The sequence below is a fragment of the Haliaeetus albicilla genome, chromosome 17, assembly GCF_947461875.1.
Source record: "Haliaeetus albicilla chromosome 17, bHalAlb1.1, whole genome shotgun sequence".
NCBI lineage: Eukaryota > Metazoa > Chordata > Aves > Accipitriformes > Accipitridae > Haliaeetus > Haliaeetus albicilla.
In genome coordinates, this window is record NC_091499.1 from 590670 (window position 1) to 615147 (window position 24478).

The 24478-nt window shown below is 38.9% G+C and overlaps 1 protein-coding gene across 2 annotated transcripts in view; it reads right to left on the reverse strand.

Annotated features, from left to right (window-relative positions):
- The window catches only part of KHDRBS2 (KH RNA binding domain containing, signal transduction associated 2), a 379002-nt gene that overhangs the window by 37702 nt on the left and 316822 nt on the right, over window positions 1-24478 (reverse strand). For both annotated transcript variants that reach the window (XR_011328340.1, XM_069804568.1), the window contains exons 7-8: window positions 21664-21746; window positions 5557-5615 (exon numbers count right to left, since the gene is read on the reverse strand). Coding sequence is in view for 1 of the 2 variants with exons in the window: in XM_069804568.1 (XP_069660669.1) it covers window positions 5557-5615; window positions 21664-21746 (142 nt within the window). In the remaining variant the exon portion in view is untranslated. The remainder of the gene's footprint in view (window positions 1-5556; window positions 5616-21663; window positions 21747-24478) is intronic.

Genomic DNA, 24478 nt, shown 5'->3' on the forward strand with positions numbered 1-24478 from the left:
GATGGTAGCTACTTGAGTTTCTCCATGAAATGAGAATGCTTGTCTTGTAATGAAGCATGAGAATTTATGTCTCCTAAGGTAACATCTCTACAATCAACCTATTTATCAGAATTCATGAAGTTTGAACGCTCCATATACTCTTTCCTCTCCAAATTTCATCATTATATTATTTATTTTTACTTCTACTTGTTCAGCAGAAACTGTCATTGTTATTCTAAAAAAAAAATTACTAGATAATACACTCTTCAGGACAAACCCAAAAGTAAAAACCAAACAAGATAAGAAAAAAGTAGTGGAACATTGCTGTACATTTTTAGTTGTTAGCCCTATAAAGAATTTGTTTATAAGGTGCTGTCTGTGTGGAGTATTACTTAGTAAACTAATTGTCATCACAACTGCAAAGCTCTCATATTGAGTGATTGGCAGGGAATTATTTGTGAAATAGTCAGTTAAATCATTATGGCAGCATTTTACAACTTAAATGACGTCTTACATTAACAGGAATTATACCAAACAGTTACACTCTCCAATTTTAATTAAAGATGGAATTATTCTAAAACCAACTACCAGTTGTTTACAAGTGAGCACTTAATGCTGAACTGGAGTAGAATATGCATGACAAAATGTGGTAATTAGAGAAAACGTGCACATCTCAAAATTTTTGGTGACGATGATAGAACACATTCAAATAATGTCTCCTCACCACAATGGCAGCGGATGAAGTAAACAGCCTTGCGAGCTTTTCCCGAATAGCAGCAGGAATGTGAGCGGAGCTCACTTAGGTCTTCCCTCTTCGTGTAAGTGACAAGGTACAGAGTAATCTCCCCAGCTCTTGCCTAAGGCCTTTGGCAGATGGTGTTATTCTAATTTCATTGTGGTGGTTTAGGAGGTTATAGACGCCAACCCTCTCCTTTCACCCTCCACCTAAGGTTTCTGCTTTTTTGGTGGTAGCAGCAGAAGTCCATGCGTACTGGCCTCTCAGCTACTGTGGTTCATGACCTCCCATAAAAACATACATCGCCACCTTTTTCAGGTAACACAGAAGGCAGCGCATGCAGCAGGCTGTGAACTATAGCATCACCTGACAGCAGGCACACTCTCACTTGCCTCCACCCTCGCTGTGGCAGTTTCAACCTTGGGCAGCAGAGGCAGGAGCCTCTGCTTCAAACTTCTGCCGCAGAAACTGGCAGAGCTCATCTCCTGGAGTCCCAGGCTGTGGAAGAACTACGACAGAAAGGGTATCTGATAAATAAAACCTTCAGTGCTCTGATCAGTGCAAGGCAGAAAAAGGGTTCCGATGAAACAACTGTGAGGCAGGTCAGATATAATTAATATAGCTAATAAGGTATTGGGCGTGCCTTGCTAGCAAGTCGTATGATCTCTGTTATCTTTCTGAAGTGGCCTAACACAGAGCAACACTTGTATCGAGAATGCTGGTTCCTCTAAAAAACAGGGATAAGGAGAAAGAAATGAGAATGTGAATGGCTTACAAAGGGCTTTTCCTTTACAGCGGTCCTGTCGAGTGAAGGTGCTTTTTGGACTTGGGCATGACATTACATATGGACAGGAAAGGTTCATAGTTACCAAATTTTTAGTTGTACATTTCATCCTAATCGATTTATAAGACAAGTCATTAAATTCATGTTTTCACCTCAGATGACAACAGTGCCAGAAGGGAAATCACAAAATTATTAAAGTATAATGAGAGCAATGGATATCAACTTTTGTTCATAAATTCATCCAATTTCATGCCTTCTGTTTTAAAACATAAGCAGCAGCATCAAGTTAAAATGACACTGCCGCCTTCATTTAGACTCCTAGATTTAAATTCATATCTGCAGGAATCAAGACCTTCAGTGACATAAGTATTGTAAATGTTTACTGAGCATGGTTAGAGGTGAGGATGCTTTACATTATTGAAAATTGTACAGTGCTTTAAGGCACTGGCCTTTTCATTTTAAAGTGCCTGCTAAAGATATTTCTTTATCACTCACATGAGGAAGCTTATAAGGGCTCTGGCCACAAGAAGATTTTCAGGCATATGTCCCAAGTTCATGTTCCTCAGCCCAGAACAGTGATCTGCAAAATTCTCTAGCAGTAGCTGCATAATCCTGATCCTATAAAAAATTTGTAGGAATCTCCTAATTACTTAGTACAGTATTGCTCTACTAAGGTGCCCAGAGGCTGCTGCAGGGAATGCTTTGAAGTGTCTCTACTTTGATCCTTCTGAGAGACTGGGTGGCAAGTATATCAAATCACAATAGAGTTTATGTGCCTAACTGCATGTGAGGGTTCTGTGCTCTGAATTTTCATTCATGGAACATCCCTAAGTCATGGGAAATAGTGGGATTTTACATATATCCCTCTCAGCTGACTTTGCTATTGTCTTGGGAGGCTCCTTGGTTGGATTTGAAGGGGATCGAATTCTCAGGAACCTTCACATCAGAAAGTGAACAAGGAGTCAAGGCAGTTAACCCAAGTTGTGGATTTTACAGTGGTGAATAGTGTGCAAGAACTCATCTTGCCCAGCTGCAGGTAAGTGACTTAGGCCCTTTCTTGTGTAGTGCTTCCATCTAATCAAGAGAGATGAACTTCCTGAGAACGACACAGTGTTCAGGTGGGCTCTGCTCTGAAACACCCCTGTGATTTTTGCAACCCTACTGTGAACAATCCATAAATGCATAAATCTTAAGAACTTCTGAGGAAACAGTGGCCCCAATCAGACTTCTCCACAAGCTATTTTGAAAGGAGCATAGAAGAATCCATGAGACAAAAACCACCTGCCACTTCTCAGGAGCCCAGATAGAAAGAGAAGTCATAACAGGCAGCTCATATAGAAGTACTATGGTGCCGTATAATACTTAACAAACTACAGAGAGCTCTATATTATACTTAAAAAAAGACTGCAAGCATGAAGTAGCATTGTTATTTGGTCGAATCTACTTCATGAAGAAGAATAAAAGAAAACCTCCTTGAGATCGAGAACTGTCCTCCCTAAAGATAAGATGGAAGCAAGAGGATGCACAGGAGAAAATAAATGCCACGCTAGTCCATTTTTGATAATTCAGATACTGTTATTGGAAGGGATAAGGGTAAAAAGATAAGTCGTCACACAAAAGTCTAGGAGACAACAACAAGATACCAGTTCTATGTTCATGTACCGTGTGTGTGGTCTTATTCAGAGTTTGGGGGAATTCTGAATTACAGAAGTGCACCAGAAAGAATTGTAAAGGAGGAGTATAGCCTTGTCGTGGAAGGTAAAACAAGGTGTGAAACTGAGCTGGGTGAAAGAAAGACTGTGCTGATTTCTGCACGATGGTGAAAAATGAAGGGACAGCTGATTTTACACAGTGGGATGGATTCAGAAGACTCACAATGAATTGCAAAACATCCTGAAAAAGAAGTAGAGAACTGGGAACAGTTCTGTGGGAACAGAGAACTAAGGTAAAAGTTACATGAGGATGAGAAGGGGTGGCACCAGACTGCTTATTGGCTGGGTGGGAGGCACTGAAAAAGTCAGATACAGAGAGAACATCAGTATATGTACCAAGAATTCAGAAAGCGAGAAAGTTAAGTGTATATTAAGTGTATATTCTATAGCTCCGTATACTCAGATTACCTCCTCAGATAAAGCGCAGTGACTTTGCGATGAAGCAAGTTCACAGACAAGTTTCCAGAGCACAGTACTAGCAAATTTACTAATCTGCTAAAGTAAGTGAACCAACAGGAGCACAAACACTCACATATAAATGTGTCCGATTTCAGACAGTAGAAAAATTGCAATTCGGAATATTATTCCATTTTTAAGTTTATTCCAGGTTACTGGTAAAAGTATTCCAGACCTTTGTACTCAAAGGCCAGCTCAGAAAATAGTCTAAGCAAAAAAGCAAGTCCAGGGTTATCAACCATGTATTTTAAGACAAGTCTAGTAAAGCAAACCCAGGCATTTTAAGTTTGTTTTAGCTGCTAAATGGAAAAAAAAAAGAAAAAAAAGTAGCTTCATGCAGAGCATAAATTTAGTCATGATCCCACTCTTCGAACACTTTGTAAAGCCTTAGCTAATTCCCCTGCTGGGAAAACAAGTAATATTCTTCTAGTTCTACAAATGAGGGATTGGAGGAAGAGTGACATTACTTTAAATGTCTTGCCCAAACACATGGAGATTCAGTGTGGGGGAGTCTAGTTAAAAGTTAAACAGTGGGTAATTCTTACTGCTGAGCTCAGGCTGTGCTTTTCTGCATCGCCCAAAACCTGAGCAATGCACTTGGGAGGAGAGGTGGAGAGGGGATCTGTCGAGGGCAGGAAAGGTCTTTCACTGCAGGTATTAAAAAAGTATGTACAAAAAGGAAATAAAACAATGGGTAACCAAACCACACACATTCATATGGAGAAGTTGTTATTATTATTATTACTTGTTTAGCACTGAAAATGTGCTTGACTGCAGACTGTATTATCCAAATGTATTGTGGGTACTGATTATACAAAAAATTAAGTTATTTCTGATTATGCAATACAATAATTTTTGACAACGTCTCGGTAATGTCTCATGATATCTGTACAAAGGAAACCGCAACTTTTCATTACAGTGACATTTGCTTCACAGCTGTATGAATAAAATTATTTCTTTCAAGCAGCAATCCTTATATAACCCCTTACTGTAACTTTTAGTTGCAGCATAATTTCCAGCAGCTCTCATTTTCACAATGCTTTGGAAGTCACCACGTAAACGTACGATACTTTAGTAGTAGTAGCAAATCAAGCGTGAGATCTCTGCTGAATACATTAGGGTCAGTCTTTAAGCTGACGATAGTCAGCTTTGCTCTGTTATTTCAGTGAAAATGTCAGCGTAAGATTCACTGTGCCATCTGATGGTACAACGTACTGAAAAAACATCAATAGGAAAAGATGCACTAGATTCTAATTAGTTATCAAAACGCATCACTAATATCAGAGACCTAGAAAATGGGCCGTACGCACTGGAGCAACGCTTTCTTTTCCCTCTCGTGCCCTCGGTTCCCATGAAGTGGAACTCTTCCAGCTCAGACACAGACTCCGTGGGGAGGTACGAAGAGTACAGCCTCATGTCCTTGGTGGCACGAGACACTCCTTCATCTTGGTGCCGTGGGGGTTCCCATGGTGGTACAGCCCCCTCTCCTTCCACTCTGATTAAGTCTAGATTTCAAGGCCTCACAAAGCTGGCTGGTTGAACCAGATGCATGGTAGTGTTAGCACATCAAGTAGACTGAAACTTAGCACTGTGAAATATATTCGGCACTAATCAGAAACTTCAGTGTTGCTGTTAAAGAAAGAGATCTGTGACTGTGATTAATTGTCTTTGTAATTTTGATCAAAATTGATCTGTCCAATTTTCTGGTCCTAGTTCAATAAGTCAAGCCTCACCCTAAGGTTAACACAAATCCATTTTGTGTGGTCTTTGTAAAAGCAGAGAAAGAAAGAAAGAAAGAAAGAAAAGTACGTGGAAGTAATTTCTGAGTTGTCAGTGACAGATTTTTTCTTTTGATTTCACACTTTTGTTGAAGATAGAATAGACCTTACCGTAGCTGTCATAAGCCTCTTCGCTTGTTCCGTGACCGTAGTCATAATATTCAGGCACACTGTAACAGATTCAGATAGCCATGTCACTATTATCATAGGTAACCAACTCAAAACAAAAACAGAGCACAGGAAATGAAATGTATTTTAACACTTTTACAGGATAGCATAGTCCAGCTAGTTTCAGGGATAGTGAGAATTTAAAAAAAATATGAAGGAAAATGTATCAGTGACAAAACCAGCTATTACACAGCACATCACATTTCTTATCTACTGAGCATAAAAGAAATTTGGTCCTAAATATGTAAACCTAGGAGATGTGACAAACACTGACAGAAATTCTATTTGCAAAAATAAGGTCTGAAAAAAGACCATCCACTTTGTTATTCACTATTGTTAAACTGCCAAAAGAGGTGTTAATCTCAGTTATCTGTAATTCCAAACATTTATGCGGTATCAAACTCAGCATAGTTTGTTTTCTCCAAAGGTGACTGTATGGTATTGTGCAGAACGGTCAAACTACTTATCTTTACCAAAAACACTGACAGGTTTTCAGCTTTGCTCCTGAAGAAGAAAGTATCTTTCCACTGCTTGTAGAGAGAAACCTGATTCTCCACAGCTGCCTTCCTTATGCAGTTATTGGACACTCATGGAAAGTTTTACACAGTGATCAATTAAATGCATATTGAAAGTAGCGAGGGTCAAGGAGTGGAAAATCAGACTTAGAGTCTCAAACCCACTCTTTCACTTCTTTCTGCTAATTAACAAAAATTATGTATGGTCATATTAACATGTTATCAAAATATTTCAGATCATAGTTGCATCCTGATAATCAGCAATCCCCAGCTATTACCTAGAGTGGATGCCCAGAAAATTTTGACCTCTAAGACATAATGACATGGAAATGGAATTACTCACACTTTTGCTTGACTGCTATTATTATTTACAGTTTGCACTGTGTTTCTGGTACCTGGTACCAAATTCAAGATCAGACTACTGCTGTTATCAGGTACCAGGTAGACGTAACAAGAATCAGTCTCTGCCCAGAAGAACTTACAAACTCCATGAATTCTACTATATTGTATTTCTTCCTTCTGCAGTGAACCAAACAGAAAAGGTAACACTTTCCCTGTTGTTAATTTTTTGTTGTTGTCACTTTAGCTTCTTTTTCTTTGGACACTGTGTGAGATGATAGACTCTTGTAAAATAAACAGAAGCAGGAAATCAGCTCAATATTGCATTATTTATAACATTATTGCTCAGGCAATTTTCCATATTGGATTATCATTTTAAAAATATTGGTTTACAGTTGAAAGAGAAGCTTAGCTGACAGCGAAGCATAAGTAAAAATATTTCACAAATGCAATAGAGATATCCAAGCAATCTGTAACAATATTTTTCTTAAACTAATTTTGACTTCTTTGTTTACAAACTGCCTGTAATCAGATTTTTAATTTCTCAAACTTAATAGCTATCCATAACTATTCTTGGAATAATTTCTGAGAATCATTCATGTGCTGTATCTCACTTGAGAGCACTGATTGCGTGTATCTGGTAACTGACAGCCAAGCTGTTTTGATTTGGGACATGTCATCCCCTGATTGGCTAGCACAGCTCTCAGTCAATTTTCAGCTACAAATATCTGTGGAGTTTTTTTGAACTGAAAATGCAACTATAATCATTGTGCATTAATTCAGTAATTTAACCAAAAGTCATTCATGTGAGTGGATAGTACACTGATGTCAATATCTCAGACAGATGAAATTAATTTGCTAAACCACTTGCAGAAAGTGGACAATACAAGTGACATGAATGAAATGAAGTTAATATTTCTAAAGATTTTTCCCAATGCCAACCCAGCTCTATAGGACATAATCACTGCAGAGCATTACCTCCCAGGATAATGGGAGCCATCCAGTTCCTTGAAAATTAATTATCTAAATATATACACCCTCCTACTGATGTGGTGCAAGAAACAAACAGGAAGAATACATCTTTTATTTGTTGAACGTGCTAAGCAGTCTGTACAGTTGTGCAATGATTGATTGTAGTAGCCAGTTAAATAAAAGTACAGGATTAGGTAAGGTGAACTAGAGCACTGGCAGCATCAGGGTTAAATCATGTATCTTGTCATATCTACAGGGCTCATGGTTGAGACCTAAGAAATTACTTGAAATGTTCAGAACAGACAGATGACATACCACCCAGATCTGGCAGGCAGCTGTATGAAAAACCTCATGTAGTACAATTTAAGCAGCAGCGTTTTGGCATACTGCCTGCTTTTCTGGGCAGAGGAGTGTGTTGCACTAGTGAGTGGAGTTACAGAAGGAACCCCAGAACTTTCATCTTCTGTCAGCAGGTAAGATGCTAATATTTCTTCCTGATACATTTTACAAAACCAAGCAGCTGCATCCGATGGTCAGCTTTAAAAGGAGCGCATTTGGGACCCAATCCAAAGGCCAATAAGTTATCAGCAGCAGTCCTGCTTTCAGGGGTCACTGCGTAGGGCCTTGAGCTCTTCCCATCAATATAACATCCAGCAAAATGCAAGACTTGCAAGAGCAGGTAAATATTCATTGCTACGTTATTGTTGTTGTACGTTTTTATTAGAGAAAAAACACACAATCATACAGACAATAAGGATGTGAGATAAAAATCCTGCACAGTGAACATTCCAAACTGAAATACATTCCAAACAGAATAGAAAGTTAATACACAAACCTTTAAAATAAGAAACAAGCTGTATTGTAACTGTAGAAAGGGATCTGTTATATACTGCATATTTGATGTCTGTGAGCACAATACTTAACACATTTCTGAAAACACGTAATTCATAGCACAATACATGACTGTGATCCAAGTTCTCTAACTTTATTTCCCTGAGTAATACACATTTTTTCATAGATTTGAGCCCAAATGGTATTTCGAATTCCTTGCCAACTCATATTACAAAGTGTTTTAAACAACAGCTAAGTGAAGAAAACTTATTTCTTAGTATGAAATACCTGATTTAAACTCCTATTTTGTGAGCCAGACTGCTTATCCACTAGTCTGCTCTATTTTAAACTTTTCTGAATATTCACTATAATCTATTACATGCATTTATGTGTAAACATTTTCCTCTGTTTTGTAGCAAAGTGAACAATGAATGATGTTTATAAAAAATGGGTGATAGAATAGGGCTTTACTTACATATGGTCTTTTTTTAAATTATTGAACTACAGAGAGATGTAGCTTGTTCGTGTTATGCCCAGCTGTGGAAGGAAACAATCAGCAAATGCATTCAGCATAAATAAAACTCGTTTATATAATTTTAAAGTTCTCAGACTGTTCCTGGAAAATATGGTGATCATGAGCTCTAGAAACCTCAGGCTCTCTTGGCAGTGCTAATTGGAAACAAGACACCATTATCTGTCATTAGCATTCATTACTTTCAAGCAACATGAAGTGTAATTTACTTAAGTACATGCACCCACCTGAAAGCAGGATGCAATACATTTTATACAGAAGATAAGATTAACTCATTACCAACTTCTCAGCTTTTACTCCTAAGATTTCAAAGCACTGCACTATACTTTAACACCAGACTTCTGAAACAGGGGTCTTCATGTGCCACAACTTAGACTTTAATAACCTTCTACATGTACCACTCATGGAAGAATTGATATACATGGGACTATAAATCTTACAAGTAGTTTAATTATTTTTATATCTCAAATGCCTTGAAATCTGAGAAGCTCTGATGTAATTTTTTCTCTATCTATATGAAACTTTTGTAACAAAGATGTATGATTCTGTCCTCATTCCTATTCTGTGGGCAAGAAGATTAATAATACATGTACTGTTAATCTTCATAACCATAACCTATTTATGCTTATTTTCAACTTGAATTTGGTTTTGGTTAGTGCTCTTGAACCTGTTACTTTTAAAGATTTGGGATCACAGTTTCTATAAACTTGTGATGTCTTCTTTTCACGCAGATAAAGCCAGATCAGTTCCAAAAAAAAAAGAACACGAAAGATGTTCCTTATTTGAGGGATAAGGGCCCCCTGAGGTGCCTTCCAATCTGAATTATCTGGTGCTCCTATGATACGAGAAAGGCTCAAATACAGAGACTCTGTATCTAAACAGCAACCTTAAAAGCCAACACAAGCTTTTAACCTCTCATTAACTGGGACTTTTTCAAATTGACATTAGCTGAGCAAAAACGAATTCCAGTTTGACTGTGTCAACACCCATGGGAAACCACACAGCTTGTTATCCAAAATGCTGTAGAGAATGGTGCTTTAAGGTGGTTTAAGCAGAGAACTGCAAAGAGAAGAGTTAAGATTGAAGCCACGAACCGCTGACTCTTGGGTCAACAAGCCACCTGGGGGAAGGGTGATATTCCCCACTCACGAGATCAATGGTGTGTAGGTATAGGAAATCACGACATTAATGAACAGACTGCATTAGCCTTTGACCAATCTCTTTCCGCACCTGCTGGAAGCTGCTGGCAAAAGACCCTGGGTTAGCAACACTACCCTCAGGTTCCCCGGCTGCTCTTACAGCTTCTGTAATATAAAGCAGCAGAATGTTGGAAGAACTTGAGTATTTCTTGTTCCCTCTTTTTTGTTGTTGTTGTTCTTCCTTTCTCTCTTTCTGTTCTTTGCTTTTACTTGCTGAGAGATGCATCTAACTTTTTATTCTCTAGTTGTGGAGCGCAAAATGTGGTTGCAGACATACAATGGGCCCAGTAAAGCCAGAGCTGAAAGGTACAAGAAAGGGTTCATCTGCTTTAAACGCTGCTAACACATTAATCTCTACAGGTGAAGTGTGTTCTGTAGTCTATCCTGAACGATCCTAAGAAACTGAAAGCCTTTGATTAAGACCTGTTGAGGTAGATTTAATGCATTTTTTTTTTCTGTAAAGACATTATTATATCTTATTTTCTTTCTTACTGGTTGTACTTTTAAACTGGGAGAGTATATTCTAGAATATTATAGGAATCTTTTATTAGGAAATGTTTGGGGAAAAAGCTAGTCAACTTAGAAAAGAGGCTTTTGATCAACCTTGGAGATATAACTCAGCCATTAGATAATAATCAGGCTTCTTTTGTGAAATAGTTGAATTGGTCCAAACTAGAGATTCAGCCGATGCCAGTGAAGTTCCACAGTTCAGATTTGTAATCAAACAGATGAAAACCTTTCACGCTAGCCTTTGAAGAAGTAAGAATAACTCTTGAGAGAATTCCCTCTTTGTGTTGTGGCACTCCACAATGTGAGAATGAACCAATATTGTGTTTTAGGATTGGCACTCTTTGAAGAGGGATTGCCGGCCTTTGGCACCTTGCGATCACCATCTGTACTTTATACAGATAAATGAAACTTTAGCACTCCTTATAGGTATATCCCAGTCTGGGTTAGCTTCAGATAACAGATTCTTGAGTCAAGCTAACACCTAGGATAATCCACAAGGACCCCTACAGGTAGGATTCAATTTTTTAGGCAACTCCCATTCTTCTTCACTTCCTCAAATGGATATTTTGAGGTCTTAGTCTCCTATCTCCCGTTGTCTCCCTCTTTCTCAAGACCATTTCTGTTGAGTAATCCTCGGAGTTTACAACTTTCATAATCGGTAATTGATACAATGCAATACTCAGCTCCTATGCTAACAGGATCCTGCCTAACGCTACTGCAGTCTTTTTATGTAAGACTGCATTTGTAATGCTTCTCCCTCCTACACAAGGGAGGGAGCCAGCAGGATTTAACACATAGTTGGCCATGCAAGAAAAGCTATTTACACAAAGCAGTATGCTTCTGCTTGGAAGACAGGTGAGCAAGATTCACATTCACATGAATTGCAATATATGCAATTTTTATATAATAATATTTCATAATATTTCATAGTGCAAATGTGTGAATAAAGACATAATCCTCCTAGGAATCTGAAACTTACTGGAACAGCTCTACTTAACAGAGCATTATATCTAGAGGAAAGATGAGAAGTCTTTTGAATAAAGGAACTTGTAGGATTCAGCCTTAAATCACAAATACAGTCCTTTAGTGAATAGATCTTTAGAACTAATGGAATAATATGGTGAACACTTTAGTGGATAAAGTCTCCCTTTTTCTGAAAGCTCAAGTTTGATTGTATCCAATATTTTTAACAGAGAAGAATGTCTCGATTACAATACTCCCTGGATTTATTGAGTAGCTTACAACATGCCTGAAGTTAAACTAGATCTCACCTGTCTCCAGCATTTTCCTATGTTTGATTTCATGCTACTGCAAATCTGAATTAAAAAGATAAAACAAATAATGAAGCCAGTAGAGTTATACAAGCATAGGAGTGGAAAGCCATCATAATTGCAAGATGACTTTGGGTTCTGAACTTTTTGCAAAATCTGAAATAGAAACTAATCTGCCATTTATTTGCTAAAACCACAGATCCATGGGCATTTCTATTCAAATATTCTCCATTCCACTGTACTTTTCTCATAGACACAGAATTATGACCTAGTATTTAAGAAGATAATATGAAATGTCTGGAGACAGTATTTGCAAAGGAAATCATGCAGAATTTTAGGAATCCTACCCAGTTTTAGAGGAAAAACTTTTCTCTGCTTCAGAGTAATGAAATTTGATTCCATTTTGCTCATTGAATCAAATAAATGAGAAGTGGCATTTGAGAACAGTTTCTGATGATGAATGCCATAAGTGGATTGCTGTGAAGATACATAAAATGTCATATTCTAGGCTTCCTGGCTTGATTGATTTCAACAGGTTGAAAATAAAATACAGGGAAATCTTTATTTATGAACAGGTGGATACAAGCACAAAGTCAAAATGAAATATGACAAAGTATAAATACAATGCATACTGGTTAAAAAGTGAGAGAGTGCCCAGTAGAGAAAATAATAATGAATATCCCATTTTACAAAGAACCAGTGTAATCACTCTAGCTATTCCAGCTTGGATTATATTTATGTGTCTACGTATTTTACTATATAGCAATATTTTGATAGTGAGAGAGAGATGTGAGTAAACCTCCGATCATATCAGTAAAAGATTTAACCATGTGACAATCTACTAAATAAGTTAATGATTATTCACAGTCCTGCCTAGCCATCATTTTTAAACTAAGGACAAAATTGTTTCATTTAACTATGGATAGTTCTCTCCACAAGTAGCCTGCAGGAATTTTTTACAAAGCAAGTAGTCAAAAACAGTGGGACTGATTGATTAAATAAAGGTATCTATCTGATCATTGCTTTAAGCATTTACTTCACTCATTCTACATTCAAGGAAGATCACTGGCCTCTCTCAGTGTTTTCCTTCTGAATGCATCAGACCATATGAATCTGAGAAATGCTGTTTACTAAAGCTCCTCAGCAAGACATTAGGAAAGAGAATATGTGAACATGATTGTGAGCTTCTCAATGGCAACTCTAAGTCTTTGTCTTAAGACTGTTCAGAAATATTTGCTCCCTAGTTCTTTGGTATTCAGTCAAACAGCCAAAGTACTACGCTGAGCATTTCTGCCATCTTTTCCTTGGAAATCCCTCCACGGCATTATAGCTGGGGATTCAACTGGAGGGAGGCTATATATTTGGACACCTCAGGAAACACTGAACTACAATGCAAGTGGTATGTACCAACACAATAGAGACATTGGCAAGAGATAGGAACTTACTAGAAGTCTGCCAGGCTTCTCCCCCATCCCCAAATGTCTATCAATCAGCAGGTAAGGAAACTGATAGCTGTCATTTGAAGACTGAATCCAGAAACAGGGATCAGAACTTACCTGCTGTACAACAGCCATTTGCTATTGGCAATGGTTTTCTCAAGTAACTGTTGTAATCAGATTTTGAGAAGTTTTTAAATGAAGTTTTCCTTCAAAAATTTATCAAAAAAGGTTCTGCACAAAGTGGAACATAAAAGTCATTTCTGCCATGCAGGTAGAAGCTTTTCAGGAATTAATTCTTTTTTTACTTTTTTAGTGCTTGAAACATCAGATTTACTTTAATTATTCCTAAAAGGATTTCTATCAGCCACAAAAACCCCACAAATCAAAATGGAGTTTGAAAATGGTGTTACTTTCTTTTTATTGGTAATAAAACAACTTCCTTAGTCCAATTAGATTATCCTGTGTTGTTATCTTGAAGTAAGCCTAGTCATGCATGAACAAAAAGGGGAAAAGGTAACAGAAGAGAGAGCTAGAAGGCACCTTAAGATGTCACCTAGATCATTTAATTTACCTATAAGCACACAAATTTATTTACATGATTCTTTACTGAGATTTGTCTAATGTGGTTTTAAAAGCTACGGTGATGGAGATTACCAAGCACTCTAGTCCTGTGTTACTATTCTTCACTCCCTCCTAAGGTTAATACTAAATTTCTGTTACTGAAACATAGGGCGATCAATTTTTGCTGAATCCAAAAGGAGCTTGGAGAGAAGAACAGTCCACTGGTTAGGGTCCATCAAAGAACATGTATGCCCAGCAGAACTATGTACTGCTGTCTTACAAGGGTACTAGTCTGAAAGTGCTATTTTACTTGCAGCACTGTTTGTGAAGAACTCATCTTTGGAAACAGATGCACATACAAACTCTTGATATCTGGAGGTCAAGCAAGGGTAACCACGATGAACTGGAGCTCAGGCAAACACACACTGCTGGTGTAAATAATTCCTGGAGATTAAGCTGGATAAAATATTCTTTGCTTTACTTCCTAAACCATTTTGCAGCATGTCTGCACCGAAGTGATTGTACTGTAAGCCACATAATTGACATGGGCTGAACTGTGGCCCATGTTATATTCCTGCATATCAGATCAGAAATAAGTAAGTGATCCCTAAATCCCCTGTACTAGCAGCCCACACTGCAGAAAAAGGAGCTGTAAACACAAGCTGTACAGTAGATAGCATGAACTTAACAACAGAAACAAGAATAACCAGGAAAACAAAGTTTCTTTTCAAAGTCAATAACTTTTCATATATTCAGTCTCAATGGTTGAATATGCCCTTGAAATTTTCAGTGGGTCTGAGTCATTATAAGAACATGAATCAGAATTGCAGAGCCTGTTACAGGTTGAATTGATAGGTAGTGCTATGAACATGTAGTTACTGGGATTACTACTACACTGATATGGTCATAGCAACTATCTGCCATAGCAGGAAAGTGGACATAGGCAGCATATATGCCCTGAAACTTGTTTTTCTCATTATATTTTTGTTACTAGCATTGAAAAACAGGAGCCCAATGGGACTTTGCACATGACAGCCCAGCTATAGTAATGAACCACAGATAATTACATCTTTTGAATTAAATATAATTCAGTTAGATAAAAGCTATGCCAGTCAACTTGAAATTCTCTGATACTGCACCTTTCCTTTCTCTCTTCAGTCCTCTAAGTAATTTCATTCTGGCAGTTATCTAACACAATGTGTTTAAGTCTTCAGATCATGTAAAAACTTAAGAATTTATTTCAGATGTATTAATGCCATCTTTCTTTATGTTAAGATTTAAAGATTCTGTACTACCATTAACTTCTTAGGGAGGAAGTTCAGAGATGACATGGCCTACAACATGCATTTCTGCATTGGAAACAGAAGTTTGGTTATTTGCTTAGCAGATGAAGGATGGGTTTGCAGTGTCTGTTTTGACATACTAAAAACAAGTCATTTTCCCAAAACGATCTGCATACCAGCATGGAATGTGTGTCCAGAGGACTGTTGCCTATAGCATTACATAAAATATTTGCAAGATTAACAGTAAATGTTTTGCCAAGAATTGCTTCAAGGCCCTAAAACTGGGTTACTGTCATTAGTGAGGCAGGGTCCAGGCAGGCAAGAAGAATGCCCCTTGCCTATGTCATCTTGCAGTCACAGCATACATTAATATATGTCATGAGAAGGCCTGTGTCACTGTGAGATGGCATCTGTAACAGTAATGTTTTGCACTGTTTTCATCTATCTTTTATCACTGAATTATTTATTCTTCTTGTCAGTATGTTACAGGTTTTCTGATAATTGCAAGTCTATTTCCAGCCCAGGATGGGCGCCACAGACTCTTCTTTCTTTAGTAAGCACCCACTCAGCAAATCGTTTTGCAGCTGAACTATGTTTTTAACAAAAGCCAGTGTCCTGGTTTCAGCTGGGATATAGTTAACTGTCTTCCTAGTAGCTGGTACAGTGCTGTGTTTTGAGTTCAGTATGTGAAGAATGTTGATAACACTGATGTTTTCAGTTGTTGCTCAGTAGTGTTTAGACTATAGTCAAGGATTTTTCAGCTTCTCATGCCCAGCCAGGACACCTGACCCAAACTGGCCAACAGTGTATTCCATACCATGTGACGTCCCATCTGGTTTAGGAACTGGGAAGTGGGGGGGCAGGGAGTCGCCGCTGGGGGACTGGCTGGGTGTCGGTCGGCGGGTGGTGAGCAATTGCCCTGCGCATCATTTGTACATTTCAATCCTTTTATTACTACTGTTGTCATTTTATTAGTGTTATCATTATCATTATTAGTTTCTTCTTTTCTGTTCTATTAAACCGTTCTTATCTCAACCCAGGAGTTTTACTTCTTTTCCTGTTTTTCTCCCCCATCCCACTGGATGGGGGGGGAGTGAGTGAGCGGCTGCGTGGTGCTTAGTTGCTGGCTGGGGTTAAACCATGACAGTCGGACAGAACAAAAGACAGAAGAATAAGCCAACCAACCAGCCCTGGAAGCCATTGCCAATATACCGACCACCTGTTCACAAAACCCAGAACTGATTGATGTGTGAGTGTTCATGCCAGGCACTGTGGAACAGGGAAATTGTATCAAACCCAAATTTTAAGCTTTGACGGACAATCATTGACTTCCTTTGCTTTTCCCTGTCAGGCACCATTGTTTACACTACCGATGGTTGGATAGGTTATGCACAAGTGCATGAAATAGAACATACCCTTCTTGGTTCATCCTGTGACTGGCCAGTCAGTCCCAGATTTCCTTAGTACCTCTTTTGGCTGTGAGACACAGTACCTTTGAAATGAAACTGCTGGTGCTGGCAGAGACACAAAGGTCAGTGGAGATGACTATAGGTGTGGTAGCGGAGCTACGATGGCTCTGCTGGCCGTCACAGTTCTCAGCTGATTCGTCAGCAACTGATCCACTTCCGCAAAATTATTCTGTTGATCTTGGCTGAGGAGTTTGGCCACACTTTGCATGTGGTGCAGTCTGATCCCCCACCAACCTTTAAGTAACCAAAGAAGTGGACCTTGTAGATCCTCAGACAAAACTTTTCATCCTCTTGTCCCGGTGATCTAGTCTTCTCAGCCCATGAATCCTGGACAGTGGTGGTGGTTCAACAGACTTAAAAGCTCCTGCTAAGAAAATCAGAAAGTATATTATATTTTGAAAACTAATAGGATTCTCCTACATCTTCGGTGTTACAGCTGAGTTGGAAATTGATACTTCTACCATTTTGGAGTTTTGTTTTATGAACTTGCTTGTTGCCCTGTAAAAATCATATTTATTTCTTTAAATCAGCATCTGAGTGGGAATGGAAAGGAAGAATGGTTGCCACCACATGGTCCAACATGGTTTGAAGGTAAGAAGCCACTGAGAATATCAGTGTGCTTGAACTGCTAAGAATCATCAAAAAGTGGACAAGCAGCATACCTTTACAGGCCTGCACAGGAACAAGATCCACCTTAGCAATGGAAATTGGGCAGCATCAAATAGAATGGCTCACAGGTGAGGGCTGAGTCTAGATAAACACCTGTGCAGTGACAGTAATTTTGTTTAATGCTAGAATTCTGTTACACAACCAGAATATATTTCTTACAAGTTTTTAAGCACCAAGTGTAAGGGGAGTGGAAAACTTAGATGGATATTAACTGGTTGCTGAGATGAGATGCTGCTGTTTGAGAGCATCAGGCTAATTCTTTCCCTTACCTCCCTTCTGCACCTCACCATTAAGACATGTGAACAGGCAATGGTGAGGAGCAGGGATAGCAATCATAACCAGAAAGGGATTTTTACTTCCAGATAGTATGTCTAGGATTTATATTTTTAACCAAAGTTGTCAGACTAGAGGTTCCAGAGGTAAATCTGGCTGGCAGAAAGGGTTTGAGTGTTCTCTGCCTGACTTCCAAGTGCCTAGGGAGTAGTGTATAAACTTAACAACTACTGAATATCTCTTGCTGTGTCTGGGCAGGCAGATGTACTTATAGCTGAAAGCCATCTTCACACTGTATGGAAGGGAGAAGAAGAGAGAGGAAGAAGAGGTTTCATGGAGAAATTCGAAGTGCAGTGCAACATGGCCCATGGGAAGTATGTCAGATCTGATGTCTTCCCTTGCCCACTGAAATGGTTGTTTCCTTGTTCTCTTTAGCATTGGACAAAGCTTTCATTCCAATTATCTTAAAAACTGTATTTTGACATCAGCATGAGCAAATTTCTAAAATGAGCAGGGTTTCTAATTCTCCTTGCTAAACCTGTAGTCTTTCATGGAACCTTGTAAATAATGGTTACAGACACAGTTGGGAAGGGCAGTCAGTTTAAAACTTTGTCCTGCAGTTCCATCCTGTGTTCTGGGTTGTCATTATGGGACAGGACGATAAGGAGGAAAAAAGGTGGCTTTAGAAATACAGCTTCTATGAGTTAAAGCAAGTCATGCCTCATGCCATATAGACTGTATTTGTCATAGCCCATAATTCTCTCCTTCCTAAAGTAAGTCTCCCCAGACATAATAAGGCAGAGGTGGCACTTACCGTAGTGAGGGTCCTGCTGTTCTCTTTCTTCCAGCTGCTTACTGTGTCCATTTCAAAGTGCTCTGGAGGTGCCTCTTAGCTCATTCAGACACACACAGAGTTATTGTGGGTTTCATTCCAGTCTGATCCCGAGACTCTGTCATGGTCTCTTCTGCAAGTGACCCCATCCCCCTATTTTCAGCCTAAAAATCAGACTGTTGCATGAAGAACAGAGCTCTCTGTCTGGAAGGGTGGCAGTGGTAGAGTTCATTAGAGAAGGATCTATACAAAGTGTATTACTGGGCCTGCAACACTAACCCTGACTTTTAGTACACACATCTTCAGATAACAGTGCACAAAAGTACAGCATTTATCTCTACTTGCATCTGGATGGCCTTGGGGCTTGGTATTTTTGGTGCTCCTTCTACTAAATCATAATCCTATGTTGTAGCACGGTGGTGTATGTCAATAGTGTGCTCATTTTCTCTGCTGTTGGCAGAGCCTAATTTAAAGAAAAGACTAAATCAGACCTCTCGGGCAATGAAGGACTACGGGCCTCGACAAAGAATATATATGGGCAGAAAGCCTCTGGTGAGCAAACGGGAAGCAGAAATAAGGTCTGGAAGACAAAGGTAGAGGTTACAGGGGTGGTGGTGGCAGGCTGCCCAAACACTATCGTTACTCTCTGCGTTGGGCACGTAGGGGAAGAAGGCACGACTTGCTATGTGCTCTGCTCTAAAGCACACTGAATTCAGCTTGCATTCAGGCCATCCATCCCATCCCGTCTGTCTGTGCCCTCCGCCCCAACACATTCTTCTGTTTGAAGCAATGGAGAGAGTAAGGCTTGGGCAGCACGCATGGTGAGACAGTCAGATAAGAGTTTGTACCTTCTCTAAGATTTTCTGTATTGATTCCTTAATGAACCATAAAAAGTGAGTAAAAACTCTGCCCTTAATGTGAACAGAAACCTTGGTGTTCTGCATTAAGCCACTAACTACAATTTTTCCTCATCTCATGCTTTAGATATTCGGTCAATCCCTGCAGAGGGCAGTAATGATATTTTTCGCACTGAGCACAGGCGTTTTCTACAAGTTGGTCCCCCCCTGCCCCCGCAAATCACACACTGGATGAGATGAATAAGTACTTTGAAGCAGTACTACTTATCTTCTTTGTTAGGTGTGTACATGATATGTCTTGCTCATATGATTGGAGTATACTAATAATGAAGATCTGAGATTGGGAGAAAACATTTTGATATATACATCTAGCCAAATATTTTGGTCATACTATTTCATTGTATTGTATTATTTTGGCTCACTAGGGAGGCATTTCTGTGAAGGTAAATGGCCAATAAGGTACAGAAATCCAAATTGCATACCTAATACTCCATTTGTTCTTTACATCTTTGAAATGAGACATGTGTTGTTCCAAAAGTGGTCTCTTTGAAATGAATAGACTACTTGTGGTATTCAGTGCCACACAATGTAGATAAGTATGACCATATGTCCTGCCATATATTACAAAAGGAAATGTTTTAGTTGCAGCTTTTAAATAGATTAGGTATCCTGGAGGTAGCTCACGTTAGTAGAAAACCTACCTGATGACTAAACTGAATAGCTTAATTGACAAAATTATGTGACTATGAGTTTTCTTTTTTGAGTCAAATTATCACTGCCAGTTCTAGCTGGATTACAATACACTCCTGATAAACCTGATATATTTGTCATTTAGTTGCCTAGGACATCAACTTGCAAAGAAATTACAGGTTAATTCAGATGATATAAAGCAATGTTATAGCAGAGAGATTTCCAACTAATTATTATTTTTACACTGGAGGCAATATCTCCTGTGACAATTCACTATTGTAGCAAAAGATGGGCTGAATTCTTTTCAAAAAAGTTGGAGTACATTTGACAACAAGAATATCTACCTACACAATGACATGATGGGTGCAGCTAGTAATGTATAATTACTTAAAAGTGTTGTTAAAGTATACTTGATGGGGTTCACATTTAGGTGTGACAAATCCTTTTAAATACACTTCACTGGTTATAAAAATACTTACAAAGTATTTTTTATCAGCTCAAGTGCCACTCACTACAGCAGTTCTGGAGCTGAACATAATTCTGACAGGCATTTACATCAGCAAAGCATTCAACAAAAAAGATGGTTAAATAAAAAGCAAGTTTAAGGTCCTCTGGTCTTTGGAGTACAGAACTCTGTATGTATACAACCCTTTCTTGCCCAGTGAGAAACACACTAACTCAGTTAAAATGTGTGTCTTTTCTTGTTAAAATTTCATTTGCCTTTCCACAGTCTTACAATCTTAAAGCGATAGGACAAGAGGAAATGCCCTCAAGTTGCGTCAGGGGAGGTTTAGATTGGATATTAGGAAAAATTTCTTCACCAAAAGGGCTGTCAGGCATTGGAACAGGCTGCCCAGGGAAGTGTCACCATCCCTGGAGGTATTTAGAAGACGTGTAGACGTGGTGCTTAGGGACGTGGTTTAGTGGTGGACTTGGCAGCGTTAGGTTAATGGTTGGACTTGATGACCTTAAAGGTCTTTTCCAACCTACATGATTCTATGATTCTACATGTACTCTTAGCAACTCATAAGAGCATTTTCTGAATAATTTGCTGGAACAACCTTTTATCCTTCCGCTTAACTATGAAAAAGATGTCATTCCATATTTAATAAACATGGACCAACCATTGAATTAATATACAAGTGCATGTGGTGTATGAGTACAGAAAAAGCGATTTTTGTTGCCTCATTTTAGTGACACAAATCATAAAAGATGTGAATATAGTTTTCCCCATTATCGCACACAGTAAGGACATAAAATAAATTTCCAAACTTGGTTGCTTTTATCAATTCTGAGAGTTGCTGAGAAAGCAACTGGCTGAAAAGAGACAGTTTCAGCCTTACTTCAGGCATGCAATTCCCTTCTATAGTTTACCTTGATGGTGGATGCCAACCAGTGGCAGGTATTTACCATCATAATTATTATTTATTTCCTTCTGGATTTGCCCAAAACATTGTAAAAGCCATAAAGTATGCCCTTGACAACTTTGCACTAGTAAAGGAAGAAAAACTGCACAAACAAGTTCAGAATGACATCAGATAGGAAAATGATGTAATCACTTGCTTTTTTAAAAAAATACACTCAGTTTGCACCAATTTTAAAAGTATTGTCAGCTGCTTGCATTTTTGCTTCAGCTGAAAAATTCTATATATAAACTGCAACTGCCGTTATTACTTTTTGACAACTTTTTAAAGTACGGTAAGATTTTGTAGAATTTAATGTGGAAAATAAAACAGGAAATTTACATGAAAATCTAAGAAGAAAAAAAGTGTTCTTTGAAAAATTAATGTAAAAATACAAATGCTTACCTTTGCGTTTGGGTGGCATAACTGTTATCATATGCCTCATAGCTTGGGTCATCATATTCACCCCCATATCCATCATCGTACCCCTAAGGGAAAAACAGAACACCACAGCTTAGTAGAGTGATAAATCAAAGCATATTATCAAGCTGTAAAAGTAACCTGCATCAACATATGTGTGCTGTATTTGCCCAGTATTATGTAAAACACGCAGCCTACTGATGAGAATTGTGAATCGTCAAGAACAACCTGTACATTGCAAGGGTAAAGAAATCAGTTACTCATTTAAGAACTCGGCTTATTCATTGATAAACTGTGGTGTAGTGTCCAAACCACAGTGCTTCAGTGGGATCTATGTAGAATACTAATGAATGAAAACAATCATTTACTAGCAATTTGTTGTATAAATAGTTCCATAAATACCTATAGGTGAAATGAACAAATGGCAGGAAAAATATAGACTGTACAACATTATTAAGAATGTTATTGTGATAAGATCATAATATTCAGTCTATTAAAAAAACCAAACACAAACAAACCAAACAACCTATGAGAAACAATATTTGCGCACATCTGTGAAGTAATAGGTTATGATTTTTAGAAATAACTTGCAGTAAGCACCTTTTCCATCATTGAGCATCCCACTCTTTTTAAAGGCATGCTTTTCTGTGACAAGTTAATGAACACTTTAATACAGGGCTCCTCCCATTGACCTTAAAGGGTCCTAACCGAGGGCTCAGATGAATGCTCAGTCTGCCCAAGCCAGAGACACAAGTAACTGCAGAAGGTGGTTCAGCTCATCCAAGGATTGAATCTTCTACTGAGGGAGCCATGGGCAATCACGATCCATTGTAGCTGCCTCTGAACCAAAGAGCGCTCAGGAACCAGACAATAAATAAAAAAGGAGATAATGCAGGGAATGACTTTTGATGTGCCCTTTTCATAGGACAGCACAACAGAGGAGGCAAGAAATGCTGTACGGAAACACATTTTTTTCGCTACGAATTTTGGGAGACAATATCTTTAGTTAAATAGAAAGCGAACACTTCATAGTCACCAGAAAATTTTCCTGTTACGGGAAGCGCCAAAGGAAATAGGGGGCTTAAAAATCTTTGACTCAATATTAATTACAGCAGAAGGCAATTCCATCCCCCCCAAGGTATGGAAAGTTTAGTTAGGCTGGGGTAGAAGGGACAGCATGAGGCAACTCCAAATTAATAGCAGTCCAATAAACAATCACTCTAGTACACTTTCACAACCACACGAAGTACAGCGTTAGTTTGGTACTTCATTATTTCTCCTAATTAAACTCCCTAATGGTATTGAACTAGACTTCACTGGTACTCCCGATTTGAAGAAAACATTCAAGGGAGGGAGCATTTGTTTATGCCTCCTTAGGTCAAGCATATTAAATTTGCCTGTCCTTCTGGTCTCCTACCCAGCAGTGAGGGCGAGTGTGGATTCCAGGTGGGAGACTTCACCCCTGGGGCGCTGGGTGGCCTGAAGGAAGGACAGCACGTCGGATGGTCACTCCCATGTCTCGGGCACCCGTGTCAGCTTGCAGTAAGGGAAGGCTTTTCTGGGCAAGAGGGAGAGCCCCATTTTGAGACGGGGGAACGGCCTCTCCCAGAATCTCAAGTCCCCACAAACCTCGTCATCTTCCATTTCAGGTGGAAGTGCACCAATTGGACTTGCCTTCATTAGTATAAACTCATAGCAGAAAGTACAGTTAAACACATATCCCTGCAGACTACAGTGATATATTTAACATTATGTAGCTAAATACACAAGCTTGCTTCTGGGGACAGGATGAGAGAAACAATGAACCACAGGAGACAGATGTTAGTCATATCGATTAGCATGCTACTGGGCGGGATCCTGCTACTGTGAAGATGAGGGTGATGCAGGTTGCTATATAAAGTCGAATAGCTGGAGGAAAGACATTTCAGCATGCTCACCCACCATATGAGAGAACAGGAAAGGCAACAATTACAAATTAGCGCTCTCAGTTTCTCGATGCCTGAGGTGGCTCAACGTGCAGCACCAGCAGGGCAGAGAACACTTGTTAATATTTGACACTTCTGTGGGTTCACGTTACAGATTTTAACAGCCTCCCTAAAGGCTCTGAGCAGGTCAATGCAGTGCAGATGGTTCAAGTGGAATGGTTGGAAAACAGTGACAGAGTAAAAAAGCACAATGTATCTTCAATAAAGAAAAAGTATTTTCTGGATAATGTTCTCTTATTTGTGTCAATCTGTATGAGAATTATCTTCTAATCCTACAGGTGAACTGTTCATGTAAGGTACATACCAGCATTTTTCCCAAAGTTTAATACGGTGTATCGTGCCAGACACCCTTGTCCCAAAGAAGCCTTTAGGCATCTAGAATTGAGATCCAAAATAGCTCCTTTCACATCCTTGATGTGCCTCAAACTCCCTGAGCATTCTTCTTCTCTTTAACCTTCAGTGCCACAGAACCTACAACTTCAATGTTTGAAAGTATTTCTTGCCTGCACATTTTCAGAGATGAAACACCCAGCTCTCATGTAGACCCTGTTAAGATCCAGAAGCTAGGAGTTTGAGGATGTTCAAATTCACATATTCTGCGCTCTGTGTGTGAACAGGACGGTGCTCCCAAGAGCAGTTCTGAATAAATATCCAGAGACCAGAACCCAGGATGCCCTCTCCAAATGCAGTGCAACCTTTGACTCAGCAATAGTCAGACTTGTCAGGTGCTCTCTAGGTCTATTAGTCCTTGTATTAAAAACAAACAAATAAACTATATTAAATTGATAAACGTTCTGTGTAAGTACGCTGATAGG